The sequence below is a fragment of the Neoarius graeffei genome, chromosome 20 (assembly GCF_027579695.1).
Source record: "Neoarius graeffei isolate fNeoGra1 chromosome 20, fNeoGra1.pri, whole genome shotgun sequence".
NCBI lineage: Eukaryota > Metazoa > Chordata > Actinopteri > Siluriformes > Ariidae > Neoarius > Neoarius graeffei.
The window spans coordinates 66,667,404-66,686,009 of NC_083588.1; the positions used below are offsets into that span (position 1 = coordinate 66,667,404).

The 18,606-nt window shown below is 42.3% G+C and overlaps 1 protein-coding gene across 1 annotated transcript in view; it reads right to left on the reverse strand.

Moving 5' to 3' along the window:
• Positions 1-235: 235 nt before the first annotated feature.
• Positions 236-18,606, reverse strand: part of pax10 (paired box 10) — a 38,856-nt gene continuing 20,485 nt past the window's right edge. The window contains exons 2-8 of the mRNA XM_060902325.1: positions 8,445-8,602; positions 7,207-7,386; positions 7,031-7,113; positions 5,097-5,253; positions 3,321-3,394; positions 1,197-1,323; positions 236-1,094 (exon numbers count right to left, since the gene is read on the reverse strand). Of these exons, the coding sequence (XP_060758308.1) occupies positions 1,000-1,094; positions 1,197-1,323; positions 3,321-3,394; positions 5,097-5,253; positions 7,031-7,113; positions 7,207-7,386; positions 8,445-8,529 (801 nt within the window). The 5' untranslated portion in view covers positions 8,530-8,602 and the 3' untranslated portion in view covers positions 236-999. The remainder of the gene's footprint in view (positions 1,095-1,196; positions 1,324-3,320; positions 3,395-5,096; positions 5,254-7,030; positions 7,114-7,206; positions 7,387-8,444; positions 8,603-18,606) is intronic.

Below are 18,606 nucleotides of genomic sequence, written 5' to 3' on the forward strand. Positions count from 1 at the left end.
ACTAACACAACTCTCGCACTAACACAACTCTAGCACTAACACAACTCTCTCACTAACACAACTCTTGCACTAACACAACTCTCGCACTAACACAACTCTTGCACTAACATAGCTCTCGCACTAACACAACTCTCGCACTAACACAACTCTTGCACTAACACAACTCTAGCACTAACACAACTCTAGCACTAACACAACTCTCGCACTAACACAACTCTTGCACTAACACAACTCTCGCACTAACACAACTCTAGCACTAACACAACTCTCGCACTAGCATAGCTCTTGCACTAACACAACTCTCGCACTAACACAACTCTAGCACTAACACAACTCTAGCACTAACACAACTCTCGCACTAACATAGCTCTCACACTAACATAGCTCTTGCACTAACACAACTCTCGCACTAACACAACTCTAGCACTAACACAACTCTTGCACTAACACAACTCTCGCACTAACATAGCTCTCGCACTAACACAACTCCACATGAAGTACAGCGAGACCTTAACACACAAAGTGCTGTCAGATTAAACCAGCACAAACTCTTGTGTCACCCTTGAAATAAATAAATAAATAAATAAATAGTGACGTTGTTTTGGCGTTTGGGTTTTGGATGGTCACATGTGGTCAGGTTCTGGAGCTTTATTCGACGTGATGATATTTCATCAGCACAGACCTTCACTGTGGTTTTCTTCTGCGTTTGTGCTGATTATCTGATGAACTTGTGCTTTAATTCACATCTGGTTTAACAGCTGTAAAAGCTGCTTCAGTTTCCCTGAAATGAAATGTTCTTGACTAAATATTTATGGAATATCAGTGGTGAAATTCACAGTGATAAATTCTCACAGTGATGGTTGTTCCTGTGGTGCACAGAGCCTGTGAGTGTTTTTCCTCCAAGTGAAATCTGACTCGTGACTTGTGGCTTCATCCCTGATCAAGGTCCTGGCGATGGAGTTCATGTTCATGGTCTGGTTTTGGTTGTTGTTCTGACTCTCACTGCAGTCTGGTCCAATACTGACCCAAACTCAGGTCCTGATCTCCAGCCTGAACCCCAACCAGCCCTGAGAGTGATGCGCCGTTCAGAAAACCTGCATGTGACCACACCCAAAGCTCGGTTCACATCTGGACCATGTGCATACAAATGACTTTTCGTGGGAACATGTGGAACATGGCAAGAAAAGAAAACTCACCTGTGTTTGTGGCAGCTGTAGGAGGAGGCAGGTGGGGGGTGGAGTAAGAGGTGGGGTCAAATTTACGAGGTAGATGAGGAGGAACAGAAGGGGGAGGAGACAACATGGTGGAGTAAGAGGAGGTGGACTGAGAGGAGAGAGAAAACAAGAGAGAGAATAAGAACATCTCATCAACAAGCAACAGCAATCCACTTCACACTACCTTCACATGGCTCTCACGGGCGTGGCCTGTACAGCGGTTTATTTTATTTATCTATTTATCTATCTATTTATTAATTTATATTTCCAATGAGAAATGGTTGAAGCTAATTGCTCTAAATCACTTCTCAAGCAGTTAAACACAAAAATTAAATCAGACATTGATGAATGTGAAAATCATGTGATTTTCCCACAAATATGAGTTTATTAAAGGAGAAATTCATGAAGATAAAATCCATAGAGATTGAGTGAAGGGAGAAGGGTGCACATTTAGATTTTGTTCACTAAAATGACATTAAATGTTTTTGTGCTTGAATAAAGACAGTGTATGAAGATGCAAAAACAGCACAGATGGGGAGAGCGGGGTCAGATGGAAATCTGTGTGTGTGTGTGTGTGTGTACAGTAAAAATCTCTTATGTAGCTGTACAAGTTAAAAAGTTTGCATTTGAAGTGATTTCATTGCTAAAATGCACTCGAGTGTGTACCGCATCAAACACAAACACTGTAATTACACGAACACACTCGAGATCTTTCAGCTTCATCATCATGGCAGGAAGGAAGCCATTTTCCAGGACAGGCTCTTGTCAAATATCTTAAATGTTTGTATCAGTAACTTGCTCACCGCCCACTGCCACGCCCTGACTTCCTGTATTTAATGAGATTACAGCAGGTACACACTGGGAATTTAGAACATGTTTAAAATCGTGACTCTGTGAAGCAACTTGGCTAATTTTACTTCATTAAAGAAATATGTCGAGCTTTTCACTGTCAGGACTGAAAGCAGGTCTTTACAGCTGATTCTCTTTTCACAGCAGTTTAACAGTTTCATTAAATCACATTCCTTTAAACCACTAAAAGCCACAACAGCAGCTGTGAGAACAAACAAAGCCGCTTTCTGAACCGTTAGTGTGTTTTGGGTGTAAAATTTCAGCCTCCACTTTTCAGGTGTTTCTGAGGTTGAAATCCCAGTGAGTCATGAGATCATAAACATAATAACAAGGTGTGTCTAGAACCACACACACACACACACACACACACACACTTACACACACACACACACACACACTTACACACACACACATACACACACACACACACACACACACACACACACACTTACACACACATACACACCCTGAAGCTGTGAATCAGACACATCAAAGAATTTCCAAATCACTTCTTTCTCTTCTAAATCCTGAAACTTTAAACAAACTTTAACTCGGATTTATTTTCAGTCCCCTTTAGATCCTGATGCTGTATGGAAATAATAACACTTTAAAACAATGACCATTGACATCGTTCCGTTCCTTTTTTTAATCTTCTGTTAACTCCAAAATTATTGGCACCCTCTATGGAAATGAGGAAACATTAAGCACATTAATTATATTTTCTAAGAAATTTAACTCATATAAACTTTATGTTTTTGTTTGGATATATACCCCCAAATCAAACTTATCAGAGCACCGTGAGGTGTTTGTAAGAAATTCTCATAAAATTTTCAGAAATGTTGTTAAGAGGAAACTTGATTTAAAAAAAAAAAGCTGTTGGAAGCTGATGTTTGGTGTCTGTAACTCTGCTTTGAGACAATTTGTGGTTTAAAATGTGCTTTAAAATTATATTTAGTAAACAAAATACACATGTAACTGCATCACTCCACTGACACTGCACAAGCAAATGAAACCGTGCGCGCGCGCGTGGCGTGTGAACAGTGAATCAGTTCCCTCGGGGCCCACAAGAGGGCGATAATAGGTCACATCTCAAACCCACAACAGTCACGTGACCTTCTGAATTCGAGCCCATGTTGAGTGTGTGTATCCAACAGAGTCCAACATTTCAGTCCGAGTTTCTGATTGATTGATTGATTGATTGATTGATTGATTGATTGATTGATTGATTGATAATGAAGTGCAGTGTGAGTGTGATACCTGTGGAGTGGTGAAAGCAGGCAGTGAGCTGTACACACTCCCACAGTCAGTGTGTGTGTGAGAGCGCGCGGAACCTGAGAACAAAACAGCACAGTCTTCATCTCTCACACAGCTGGAATGTTAACACCATCAAACACTGTACAGTTTAAATCAACACGTCACACAGCGATGAGACAACTAATCCTGTCAATATTTACATCTGTTTTTCTTTAGAAACACTTTAATTGTGCAGTAAAATAAACCTGCAGCTCAATGAGTTTACACACACACACACACACACACACACACACACACACAGTTCGAGAGGAACAAGGAGAACCTTTTCTAGAAGTTAAGAACCCTTAAAGGTCCCATGTGGTGGAACTGTGTTTCTTGTTGTTTTTGTAATAAAACGCGTGGCTGTGACTTGGAGATGTTCTGAGACTTTCAGAGTGAACTCTGACCTTCCCAGTCTGTAAGAACCACAGAAAGAGAACAGGTGGATCAGAAAAGTGACTCTTTCTTATGCAGAAATTTCTGTTGGTACCGCCCATCATTAACGTATGACCGCCCACAACAATCTGAATCAAGAACATGGGGCGGAGCCATTTAGTCATTCAGTAAATGCTTCCTTTGAAAGAAGAAGTGGAGACGTTGGGGAGAAAGTGCAAGTGTGCTGTTCCAGGATGCACAAAAGAACCTGAGGCTGGATTTTATTCCACAGGAAGTTAAAACACAAAAAGAGTGGCGGAGGTTTATTTCTGTGGACGTTTCTGACGTTAATTTCAGCCTGATATTACTGTTGTGTTTGACACATTGCAGTGAAGATATCTTTATCAGCTTTGGGTTATATCAGACGGGCTTTACTACAAATCTGATGTAGAAAGATGGAGCTGTGTGGAGCCTGATGGAGTTGAGCTCCAGTCCACAAACCGTCAGTAAAACGTTTCAAAATTTACAAAACAATCAACTGTTCAGACACTTCAGGTAGCTGTTGCTAGTTCAGGTTAGCTTGGTAAAGTAGCTTACCCAGTGTTAGGGATGTGAGAGAGCTCACAGGCTGTGTAAATATGACGTGTATAGTTTCAGGAATACTAACTTCATCTGTATAAACATCTGTAAAACAGCAGCATGAAGACCACAGCAAAACAATTCTGTCATGGTGAGCAGTTCCGTTCATTTTAGTGACCCGATTCCTTCAGTCCAAGCTTTCTTGCTCTTTGTTGATCGTTATTAGCAGACAGTTGTGTGAACTGTGTAATGATGAGGTTTCCGATCAGTTGCATGGAGTTGACCAGGAACAGGTACGAAAGACTCACTAAAGAGTCATTCAAAAAAAAAGTGACTTGTTTGTGAGCTGCACACCACTAATTCAGTGGGTGTGGCTGGCAGAGGTGTCGTTTAATGATGACAGCTAATCAGAGTGAAACTATTTACATATTTAATATTTAAAGGAAAAACTGCTAAATCAGCCTCTTTTATCTGGTAGTGTTTTCATACCATGCTGAAACAGCATGAGAAAAGAGAACAAAGATGTTTTTTTTCAAAAACAAACAAATAAATAAATAACCTCACAAACTTGACAAAAGCATCTCAGGAAATATTATAAAATAATTAAAATTGTATGGCATGGGAGCCTTTAAGCACCCATTTAGGACTTCCACAGTGTTGCACAGGCGTCGTGTACCTGAGCCTCACTACCAGCATCTCCATGTAAAAACGCCCCTGACGTTCCGTATCCATGACAAATAAACTTGAACTTGAACTAATGTAGGATTAAATCTCTAAGCTGCTGACCGGACGCGTTGCCATGGTGAGGATGATAGACAGGTAGGTTGAAGGACATGCTCAGCGGTGTGTGAGTTTGAGGACAGGAAGTCCCGCCCCCCAGCCTCTTCTGGTTACGCAGCTTCTCCTCCCTCCTCCACTTAGCTCTCCTATTGGAGAACCACACCTGTCAATCGTCCATTAGAGCATAGGTCAGTGGGTGGAGCCAGTCTGATTCCACTGATACAGTGGTGCTTGAAAGTTTGTGAACCCTTTAGAATTTTCTATATTTCTGCATAAATATGACCTAAAACATCATCAGATTTTCACAGAAGTCCTAAAAGTAGATAAAGAGAACCCAGTTAAACAAATGAGGCAAAAATATTATACTTGGTCATTTATTTATTGAGGAAAATGATCCGATATTACATATCTGTGAGTGGCAAAAGTATGTGAACCTTTGCTTTCAGTATCTGGTGTGACCCCCTTGTGCAGCAATAACTGCAACTAAACGTTTGCGGTAACTGTTGATCAGTCCTGCACACCGGCTTGGAGGAATTTTAGCCCGTTCCTCCGTACAGAACAGCTTCAACTCTGGGATGTTGGTGGGTTTCCTCACATGAACTGCTCGCTTCAGGTCCTTCCGCAACATTTCCATTGGATTAAGGTCAGGACTTTGTCTTGGCCATTCCAAAACATTAACTTTATTCTTCTTTAACCATTCTTTGGTAGAACGACTTGTGTGCTTAGGGTCGTCGTCTTGCTGCATGACCCACCTTCTCTTGAGATTCAGTTCATGGACAGATGTCCTGACATTTTCCTTTAGAATTCGCTGGTATAATTCAGAATTCATTGTTCCATCAATGATGGCAAGCCGTCCTGGCCCAGATGCAGCAAAACAGGCCCAAACCATGATACTACCACCACCATGTTTCACAGATGGGATAAGGTTCTTATGCTGGAATGCAGTGTTTTCCTTTCTCCAAACATAACACTTCTCATTTAAACCAAAAAGTTCTATTTTGGTCTCATCCATCCACAAAACATTTTTCCAATAGCCTTCTGGCTTGTCCACGTGAACTTTAGCAAACTGCAGATGAGCAGCAATGTTCTTTTTGGAGAGCAGTGGCTTTCTCCTTGCAACCCTGCCATGCACACCATTGTTGTTCAGTGTTCTCCTGATGGTGGACTCATGAACATTAACATTAGCCAATGTGAGAGAGGCCTTCAGTTGCTTAGAAGTTACCCTGGGGTCCTTTGTGACCTCAACGACTATTACATGCCTTGCTCTTGGAGTGATCTTTGTTGGTCGACCACTCCTGGGGAGGGTAACAATGGTCTTGTATTTCCTCCATTTGTACACAATCTGTCTGACTGTGGATTGGTGGAGTCCAAACTCTTTAGAGATGGTTTTGTAACCTTTTCCAGCCTGATGAGCATCAACAACGCTTTTTCTGAGGTCCTCAGAAATCTCCTTTGTTCGTGCCATGATACACTTCCACAAACATGTGTTGTGAAGATCAGACTTTGATAGATCCCTGTTCTTTAAATAAAACAGGGTGCCCACTCACACCTGATTGTCATCCCATTGATTGAAAACACCTGACTCTAATTTCACCTTCAAATTAACTGCTAATCCTAGAGGTTCACATACTTTTGCCACTCACAGATATGTAATATTGGATCATTTTCCTCAATAAATAAATGACCAAGTATAATATTTTTGTCTCATTTGTTTAACTGGGTTCTCATTATCTACTTTTAGGACTTGTGTGAAAATCTGATGATGTTTTAGGTCATATTTATGCAGGAATATAGAAAATTCTTAAGGGTTCACAAATTTTCAAGCACCACTGTATATTATTTAATGATTCACAGAACTAAAGAAAAGAGCTTCATATCCACTTTATCAGCTGTTAAAAGGCTCATGTGAAGTTCATCAGTGATCAGAGACGGGTTCTAACCTGGATACGAGCTTCAGGAAGGTCAATTTTGGAGGCCAGTCTCTCTCGAGCGAAGACGTCGGGGTAATGAGTCCTCTCAAACTCTGAGAGAGAAACAGGAAGTACAAATTTCACATGAAGAGGAGAGGAAAGGACTCTCTGTTCACTCTGTGGGTTCTAAATGAAGGAGTGAGAACCTTTCTCCAGAGCATCGATCTGCTCCTGGCTGAAGCTCGTGCGGTTCCTCTGCAGTTTCCTCTTCAGCTGGAGGTGAAGCTGAGCCTCGTCCGTGGCATCCCTCTCTTCCTGCTTCCCCCTGTCTCCTGCTTGTCCTCCTCGTCCCCCTGTCCTCCAGGTCACATCCTCCACACAGCCATCTGTTACAGACAGACAGACAGACAGACAGACAGACAGACAGAAACAGGGTCTTCTGGGTTCCAGAGAAGTTTTATAAAATGTTGGCTTTATCCTGACTGAAGAAAACAGCGGTGATTAAGATAAAGAATTTCATGAACATTAGCTCACACAGAACCTGAAAATACAACCAAAGTTTTTTAGGTTCATTCTGAAAGGGAGCTAACATGAATTTAACAAAAATAAAAAAATAACAAAGGAACCCAGACAGATAAATACACGAATGCACCAGAACTTCCATCTGTACATTAACCATTTCACACAACAGCAGAAACACTCTTTAAAAATGTCAAACTGTTACAGTTTCCTCATCTGTCTCTCTGACGGAACCCTTAAAGTCTGTAAAATTCTACAACAAAGCACTTTCCTATTAAAGAGATTTCCAAGTAGAACCATTGAACCATGAAAGCTAAGAACCCTTAATTTCTTAATTTTCCAAAGAACCACTGAAGAACCCTTCATTCTGTGTGTGTGTGTGTGTGTGTGTGTGTGTGTGTGTGTGTGTTCACTGGGTAAGTGTGTGGTACAGATTCCAAACTATTGCTTATTAGTTTCTTCTTCATATCTAGAACCTGTCAGGACTTTAACCTTTAGAACTGTCTCAGGACTTGGTACACTTTTAGAAAAGGGTTCTTTAATGGTTCTTTTAGGATTCATTGGATAATTTTGAGTTCTCCGTCTCATAACTATTTCTGATAAAAAGACGCTCTGTTACAGGGTTCAGCATACAACCTTTAAAGGGTTCTAACAAAGAACTGTTAAAGGTTTTAAATGTTCAGAGAGAGAGAGAGAGAGAGAGAGAGAGAGAGAGAGAGAGAGAGAGAGAGAGAGTCTGTATCTGTATCTTTTTAATCAAAATACAGATCAGTACAACTGGTCATGTGCAATTCTGTCTTCAAATTACTTCAAATCTGTCTGTCTGTCTGTCTGTCTGTCTGTCTGTCTGTCTGTCTCATTTTCTCTGTCTGTCTGTCTGTTTGTCTGTCTGTCTGTTTGTCTCTCTCTCTCTCTCTCTCCATACCTGTCCCATGCTGTGTGATGGTGTTGTTCTGATGGTACCACGTATCGGGGCTCATCCACTCGGAGGCGTGTTGGAGATTCAGCATGTTGTGTTCGTTGTACTCGATACGTCACCTGTGTGTGGACGTCCACCTCCTCCTGTCTCACGTCCTGTCTCTGCTTAAAATGCCAGAGACGTAACAGGGACGGGGAGACAAAGAAAGAGAGGAAAAGGAAATACTAACATTAAGGAGTGTCAGGCTAAATAACAATTAAATATGCAAATGAGAAAATAATATACAAATAATAAAAAATAAAAGTAAACCTTTAATTAAACTAAATAGATGAGGGTTTTTTATATTTTACTCTTCATTCTTGTTTTTTATTTTTATGAATGATGTATCAGAGAAAAAAATAATTTATTTTGTTTTATTCTAAATCACCAACATCACCAACATCACACCATCACCACCCACACCATCACCAACACCATCACCACCTACACCATCACCATCACCAAGACCATCACCACCCACACCATCACCAACACCATCACCACCTACACCATCACCATCACCAAGACCATCACCACCCACCCCATCACTAACACCAAGACCATCACCAACACCATCACCAACACCATCACCACCCACACCATCACCAACACCATCCATACCATCATCAACATCCATCCCCACCAACACCATCACCACCAACACCATCACCACCCACCCCATCACTAACACCAAGACCATCACCAACACCATCACCAACACCATCACCACCCATACCATCACCAACACCATCCATACCATCATCAACATCCATCACCACCAACACCATCACCACCCACACCATCACCCACACCATCACCAACACCATCCATACCATCATCAACATCCATCACCACCAACACCATCACCACCCACACCATCACCATCACCACCCACCCCATCACTAACACCAAGACCATCACCATCACCAACACCATCACCACCCATACCATCACCGACACCATCCATACCATCATCAACATCCATCACCACCAACACCATCACCACCCACACCATCACCAACATGATCACCATCACCAACACCATCACCACCCACACCATCACCAACACCAGTATCAACAACATCACCAACACCAACACCAATATCACCACCAACACCAACACCAACACCATCACGACACCAACACCATCACCAACATCAACACATCGCCAGCATCACCATCACCAACACCATCACCAGCATCACCATCACTGAACCTGAGAAAAACAGCACTGTTTTATTTTTATTTTATACCTTCTCAGTTTACCATGACATAAAACCAACCTGAACTCAAACTGACTGAAGTTATTACTGAAGTTTTACTGAATTCATTCCCAGAATTAATTTGTCGTTCATCTCTTCTTTTGTAACTGTGCACAGAAACACTGAGCTCAGATCAAACTACGAAGACTCACCTGGTGGACAATCAAATGGTGGATGTGAGAAAGACACTGTCCACTCGTCCTTCTGTCTCTATCACTGTCCACTCGTCCCTCTGTCTCTATCACTGTCCACTCGTCCCTCTGTCTCTATCACTGTCCACTCGCCCCTCTGTCTCACTGTCCACTCGCCCCTCTGTCTCACTGTCCACTCGTCCCTCTGTCCACTCATCCCTCTGTGACCCCTTGCTCTACTGTGGTGATGCTGAACTGCGAGATGGAGAGAGTTAGACAGAGTGAAAGAGAGGAACGAGAGAAGGCGGGGCTGAGAAACTTCTCTGCAGGCTCTCAGAGGGAGGGGTGGAGGGAGGGAGGGACACCAGGATGACACACAGAGTCAGTGTCAGTGTCAGATCTGCACTTAATGCCAGTAAAAGGAGAGTGACATACTGGATAAAGGAGAAAAATAAAGTGGCTGAAAGAGACGGAGCCGAGGCCAGAGATCACCTGCAGTTATTTACACACACAGCTGCTGAGGAGACGAGTGTGTGTGTCACAGCTGGACATCACATGGCCTTCAACACACACACACACACACACACACACACACACACACACACACACACACACACACACACACACCATCTTTAGAGAGAGAGAGAAAACGCAAAACCTCTGAAGCTGATCCTCCGTCTGTCTCTCTGTCACAGTCGTGATGCTTCATTTACATATTTTATTGGATTAACTCAGAAAACCAAAGAGCTCATCATGCAGAAATATTCCAGAGTACAAACCTCAAAACCATAGACACGGAACCACACACACGAAGAGAGAGATAATAAAGAGAAAAGTGAAGTTTCAGCATTTTATTTTGGGCCAAAACAAGTTGAACTATTTGTGTTTGTATATCTCCGAGAGTTTTTTTTTTTTACAGAACCTTGCTTTATTGATCACCAAATCCAACATGATCTCTCTCTCTCTCTCTCTCTCTCTCTCACACACACACACACACACACACACACACACACACACACACACAGAGTTTCATGACTGTTCACACGACTCAGTTTAAATGTTATGAAGGTGAATATCAGGGTTGAGGGGGCGGAGTTAGAGCTTTATATGAACAGTAAGCTGATGGGACTAATCCCAAATCACTCTCTGTGGAAATATTTCACACTAAACACACTGTCCACTTTATTAGGAACACCCCTACATCCCCCTGCTGTTTTCTGCAGTTCTGTAATCAGCCGATCCCTCGACAGCAACATGATGCATCAAATCCCACAGATACAAATCAAGAGCTTCAGTTAATGTTCACAGTGTTCAAACACCAGAATGGGAAAAACTGTGATCTCAAAGTGTGACTTTCTTTCACTGTGGTATGGGTATCCTTGAAAAAGCTGTGGCACAGCAGTTATGCTCATATTTACATAGGAATAACATCCATGAAATGTATCAGTCAGGATTTAGACCTCATCATAGCACAGAGACAGCACTGGTTAAAGTAGTAAACGACCTACTGTTGGCGTCTGATCAGGGCTGTGTCTCGCTGCTTGTGTTGCTTGACCTTAGTGCAGCATTTGATACCATTGATCATTCCATTCTTCTGGATAGACTAGAAAATGTTGTGGGAGTTAAGGGAACGGCCCTCTCCTGGCTCAGCTCTTATTTAACTGATCGCTATCAGTATGTTGATGTAAATGGTGATTTTTCTAGACATACTGAGGTAAAGTTTGGTGTTCCACAAGGTTCTGTCTTGGGTCCACTGCTTTTTTCTTTATTTATATATATATATATATATATATATATATATATATATATATATATATATATATATATATATATATATATGTTCCCTCTGGGTGATATTATTCGTAAGCATTGTATTAGTTTCCACTGTTATGCTGATGACACACAGTTGTATGTCTCTGCAAAACCTGATGAGAGACACCAGCTTTATAGAATTGAGGAATGTGTGAAGGACATTAGACACTGGATGCTTATTAACTTCCTTCTGCTTAACTCTGACAAGACTGAAGTACTTGTACTTGGACCACATGCAGCTAGAAGTAAGTTTTCTGATTCCACAGTAACTCTGGATGGCCTTTCTGTTTCTTCACGTGCAGCAGTAAAAGACCTCGGAGTGATTATTGACCCCAGTCTTTCATTCGAAACTCACATTGATAACATCACCCGGATAGCTTTCTTTCATCTCAGAAATATTGCTAAGATAAGAAATTTAATGTCACTCCATGATGCGAAAAAACTAGTCCATGCTTTCGTTCCCTCCAGGTTGGATTATTGTAATGCCTTACTGTCTGGATGTTCCAATAAGTGCATAAACAAGCTCCAGTTAGTTCAAAATGCAGCAGCAAGAGTCCTTACTAGAACTAGAAAATATGACCCCATCACGCCTGTCTTATCCACACTGCATTGGCTCCCAATCAAATTTCATATTGATTATAAAATACTACTATTGACCTTTAAAGCACTGAATGCTCTCGCACCACAGTACCTGAGTGAACTTCTGCTCCTCTATGACCCGCCGCGCCTACTTAGGTCAAAAGGTGCAGGCTATCTGCTGGTACCTCGTATAGTGAAGGCTACATCAGGGGGCGGAGCCTTTTCTTACAAAGCCCCACAGTTATGGAACAGCCTTCCAAGTAATGTTTGGGAATCAGACACAGTCTCAGTGTTTAAGTCTCGGCTGAAAACAGATCTGTTTAGTCAAGCCTTGTGTTAATGGTGTTTATGAGGTAAAGGTGTAGATCTGGAGGATCCTCAGACAGAGTGTTTGGTAAACTGGGATGTATGGATGCTGTCAGTCCCCACTCGCTTGCTCACTCGAGTTTGTTGACGGTGTAGTGGCTGCTGCTTTATGTCCCGGGGCCCCTCATGCCTGTGTTGCCTTCTGGCTCTCCCCTTTTAGTTATGCTGTCATAGTTAGTTTTGCCGGAGTCCCTGCTTGTACTCAGTGCAAAATGTATACTGTTCCTACTTATTCAGGTGACATTGGGCATACCTAACCACCTGTGTTTTCTCTCTCTCCCCCCCAATCTGTCCCTCTGAGTTACATGTCAATCCTGAGATCGAGATGCTGAACCTCTTCTGCCCCTCAGACCTGCCTGATCCATCCTGGTGCCCTGTGTCTGGTTGGAGTCTCATTGCATCGCTCCTGTGGAGGACGGCCCCATGAGGACAGTTGAAAGTCACACCTGGAAGACGCTCTGGACTCTTACAGTAATGCTTTTATGGCTGAGGACTACAGTTGACTTGCTAACTTTAGGACTGCAGTTGTCATGAACAGTTTTGCACTCAAGTTTCCATCAATGAAGAGTTTAGAAGAAACCTTTATTTGTCACATGCACACTTCAAGCACAGTGAAATTCATCCTTTGCATTTAACCATCTGAAGCAGTGAACACACACACACCCAGAGCAGTGGGCAGCCACACCAGAGTGCCCGGGCAGCAGTCAGGGGTTCGGTACTTCGCTCACGGGCACCTCAGCCCAAGGCCGCCCCACGCCAACCTAACTGCATGTCTTTGGATTGTGGGGGAAACCAGAGCACCCGGAGGAAACCCACGCAGACAGGGGAGAACATGCAAACTCCACACAGAAAGGCCCTCGCCGGCCGCTGGGTTCAAACCCGGAACCTTCTTGCTGTGAGGCGACCGTGCTAACCACTACACCACCGTGCCGCCCACGAGTTTATAACCTCAACGAAACTGACTTCATGCTGTCTGTTGTTGCCCAAATGAGGATGGGTTCCCTTTTGAGTCTGGTTCCTCTCGAGGTTTCTTCCTCATGTCGTCTGAGGGAGTTTTTCCTTGCCACCGTCGCCACAGGCTTCATCATTGGGGATAGATTAGGGATAAAATTAGCTCGTGTTTAAAATCGTTCAAATTCTCTAAAGCTGCTTTGCGACAATGTTTATTGTTAAAAGCGCGATACAAATAAACTTGACTTGACTTGATGTGTTGGTTTGATCCAGATGGACTGGTTTGAGTATTTCAGAAGCTGCTGATCTCCTGGGGTTTTCACACACAACAGTCTCTAGAGTTTACACAGAATGGTGCAGAAAACAAAAAAACACTGAGTGAGTGAGCGACAGTTCTGTGGGTGGAAACAAACGCCTTGTTGATAAGAGAGGGTCAGAGGGAAATGGACAGATTGGCTCGAGATTTTTTGCCAGGAAGGATATAGTAACTCATATAATCACTCTTTACAACCGTGGTGAGCAGAAAAGCATCTCAGCATGCAACAGCAGAAGAACACATTGGGTTCCACTCCTGCAGCCAAGAACAGGGATCTTAGAACCAACAACACGTTCCTATTAAAGTGGCCGGGGAGTGGGTATTATGTGTAATAGGTGATATTACACATAATAACACACGCAATACACTATATCCACACAAACACCACATTCAAACACTTAGCACACACTGTATATGGCCTGAAAATGCAAACACTGAATTTCAGTAAAACTAAAACTTCATTATTCTTTTTGTTACATTAAAGATCATCTTTGATGTCACAGTAAATAAAATTATAGAATCATATTTGTGCATAATCCTGTAATATTACTCTTCCTTGTTAGTTGGCATGGTTCTTTGGCTTCTGCCGTTCCGTATCCTTCAGCTTGTAAACAGACGCATGTCTCGAGCTGTTCATGAGGAGCTCAAACAGCGGTCTGTGTTTACACAAATTACACTCCACAACTGTAGGGGGAGCCCAGGAGCAAAAAACAACAATTCTCACATAATGGAGCTTTACTTACATGTCCAAGAAACAAACATACTTTTATTTCCTTTCATTTTTATTTTGACCTTCATCGCATGAGTTAGAGATGTGGAAGGTCTTTTCTTCTCTCATCGACCCAACAGCTGGACTTTACACATCAGACACACGGGTTCCCCTCAGCATCCGATCACTTCAGTTCACTGTCTAATCAAATTCATCACTGGAGAAAAAACTAACAAGAATCAAACTGACTGTGGTCTTCTCATACTACACAGCGTAGTGTGTGTGTGTGTGTGTGTGTGGTTAAAGACCTGTCACACAAGAAGGGATTCTGTTATTCCATTATTAAAGGTGCAGTGTGTCCTCTGACCCCAACAGAGAGGGAGAGAGAGAGAGAGAGAGAGAGGGAGAGAGAGAGACAGACAGACAGACTGACTGAGAGAGACAGAGAGAGAGTATGAGTATGGAGAGAGGACGGACATAACGAGGACACAGCTGAGGAAAGTGGGATGGAAGCAGGCGGAGGAGAAGGAGGGTGCCAACTTTATTTATTTCCGGTTGATGGAACCACCATCTCTCTCTCTCTCTCTCTCTCTCTCATTTTTCAAAAAAAGTTTTTTTCTTATTTTTATGGCAACAATTATGGAGTGACGTGTGTGTTTGACTGTGCGTATGCTGAAATTATGTTAGTGTGTGTGTGTGTGTGTGTGTGTGTGTGTGTGTGTAAACCACGCCTGGATAACTTGATGTCCAATCTGAACATTAAACAAATGCACATACATAAAGGAGTGTGTGTATTTCACACACACACACACACACACACACACACACACACACACACACACACACACACACAAAATATCCAACATGAAGGTCAAAGGTTATTCAAACTTAGAGGAACATCTTTTACAACTTTTTAAAACTCTGAATATGAATTATTTCATAGGCTGCAAATAGTTTATCTTTCTATCTTCATCTCTCTCTCTCTCTCTCTCTCTCTCACACTGTGCTATTCTGTGCCCTCAGGCTAAACAGTAGTCCGTCCTCCCTCCATCTCTCTCTCCAGCGCTGTCACCTTCGATTGCTCCAAACAAGCAGACACATGACCTGAGGGGAAGGGGGGGGGGGGGGGGGGGGGGGGGGATGAAGGTAAATCAGGTGTGAGGTTGTAAATTTTTATCTTTTTCCATAAACTACAGTCTTTGACCAAAAAAAAGGTTCCTGATGTGTCTTTGACTGGTTCAAAAGTTCCAGTTTCCTCAAGGGAAGTCTACTACTTTTCTGAGAGGGGAACTTCCTGTTGTAGGGTTCCCTATAGACCCTTCTGATACCAATCTCTCTGTGTATAAATGGTGTTTTATAATAAATATAAGGCGCGTGGTTTTTCCACCTGATATTTCCATGTAGCTCCCTGAAGGCTTTGTGGTTTATCTCATGGTGGGTTCCAACCAGAACCCATTCAAGGAGTTAAGAACTCATTCACTGTCCAGTCAACCCTTCATCATGATTTTAGTGTTCACTATTCAAGCCCTTTAGTGCCACCAGTATGGACATACAGTATGTTTCAGCGATTCCACTTTCCTCTGAATCTTTCTGCCATATTGGATTTTCTGTGATCTTATATTTTTTTTCAAAACAGTTTTATCTTTTCTTCTCCCACAGACTTTGTTCCATCATTGCCAAATTTGAATCACAGCATTGTGAGACTCCTGAAAAGTCTGTTTATCTGACATTTGATACACAGGATGGTCTGTTCAGAACACATTAGAGTCAGAATCACTTTTATTGCCAGGTATGTGAACACACACGAGGAATTTGACTCCGGTTTCACTTAGCTCTCTTAGTACAAACAGATAAAAAAGGCGTAGACAAAAAAACAAAACAAAAAGCTATGTACATGTAGAAGGGTAAATATAGACAAGGTAAGTATTGAGGTATTTCACCCACGTGACCAAGTCATGTGATGCTGCCATTTTGGACGTCACAGCTCGAATCAGTTTGAATGCGAGGAAGGCGACAAACGAAAAACATAAAAGAAAAAGGAGCGAGATGCAGAAAACACCTTCACTATCCAGCGACGTAGGGCATTTACAGGGCGAGCAGAGGGAGAGGTATTTGCAAAAATTGAGGTTAGCAGGCTTAGAGAACGACGTTTACCTGCTTCCACCAGGATTGTTCACTGACGTACGGAAGTACACGAAGCCCTCGTCTTTACCTGACTTCGGCCCACATGATCTGTATACCTATGTCGTTAAAAACCCATCGCCATACACAGGTATTGATCTGAAAGCGTATAAGAATTTGGATGCCGACAAATATTTTGTGTCAGGCTGGGTAACATGCCTACATCAGCGGGTCGTCCCTGGAGCCGGTGGTCGCCATCTTATTACAGCTAAGGTTTGTTCACATTTTCATTTACTTTCGGTCCTCAGGATAAACAAAATGTTATTAAATGTCATTGAAATAACTTCTTAGTCTGTTGAGACATGGCCCGTTATAAATTTGCTGTTACCAGGCAGTGACCAAGAACTGTATTATTAGGGTCGGTGTAGTTGTAGCAGTGCACTAGCAGCTAGCTGTTAGCACTAGCTAATGTCAACAACAGTAGCTAGTATGTTACTGTAGCAATGTTTACGTTCAGTCATTTGGGTGACTGTTAAAACCTTTCAGTCTCAAGTTTTTCCTTTACTGTATTTACTAGTTTACTGAGCTAGCGCGCTCGGGCAAGCTGGGAGCTAGCGCACGCTAGCCTGCCGGCGGCTGGCGCGCGCTAGCTCCCCGGTGGCCGGCGCGTGCTAGCTCAGTAAACTAGTAAATACAGTAAAGGAAAAACTTGAGACTGAAAGGTTTTAACAGTCACCCAAATGACTGAACGTAAACATTGCTACAGTAACATACCAGCTACTGTTGTTGACATTAGCTAGCTTGACGTTCAAAATGGCGGACACCGGGGCGTCACGTGACCCTGTGACGTCAGGTGAAATACCTCAATAGACAAGGATATATATATATATATATATATATACCAATCAACCAATTTGATGGCAAACAAGACATGAAGGCAGATCTCAGCACCGCTGTGACGTATTCTGACCAAACTTCAGAGAGAACTGAAAGACCTCATGCTTAACATCTCCAAGAAGGTTTGATTATATTCACTTCTAGGTGGTGCTATAATGAAAAATTTGTCAAACTTTTGAGATTTCAAATAAAGAACATTATTCCTGTTGATTTTTTTGAAAGTGCAGATGTTGTGAATGTAACGAGTTTGTGATTTCTGAAACAGGAAGTCAGAGGTTTTTAAATTCTTTAGAAACAGGCTGTGTCTGAAACTCTGTACTGGATTCTGCTCGTGTACTGATCTTGGTGGAAAAGCAGTAAGTCGTTAACATGAAAAATAAAATGTTAGCAGTTCACAGTAGTTACCTGGATGATACATGACTCTGGGGGAAATTTCCACAGAACAGCCAGAGCTTACTTCATCAGCCACAGCATCCTATGATGCACTACGGTGATTTTAAGTCATGATTTTTGCATCTTTTGCTGCATTCATGACACGCAAGAAATTGGGAAAATACAGACTCTAACTGAAATGAGAGTGAGATGGTTTGGACACGTACAGAGGAGAGATCCAGGGCATATCGGGAAAAAAACACTGGAGATGGAGCTGCCAGGTAGAAGGAAAAGAGGAAGAGTTAAGATGAGATTTATGGACGTGGTGAAGGAGGACATGAGGATGGTTGGTGTGACAGAAGAAGATATGGAGGACAGGAGGAGATGGAGGGACATTATCCACTGTGGAGACCCCTAATGGGAACAGCCAAAAGAAGAAGAAGAAGTTAATTTGAATATAATAATAAATAATTATAGAACATTAGCTACAATAATAAGTGTAAATGTATGAATGGAACATTATCGTATTTCAAAGGCCATGCAGGTCAGACCACAGATGCTGCTGCTGGCATCTATCTTGCACTGTTTGAACTACGGGGGTACTCGGGGGATC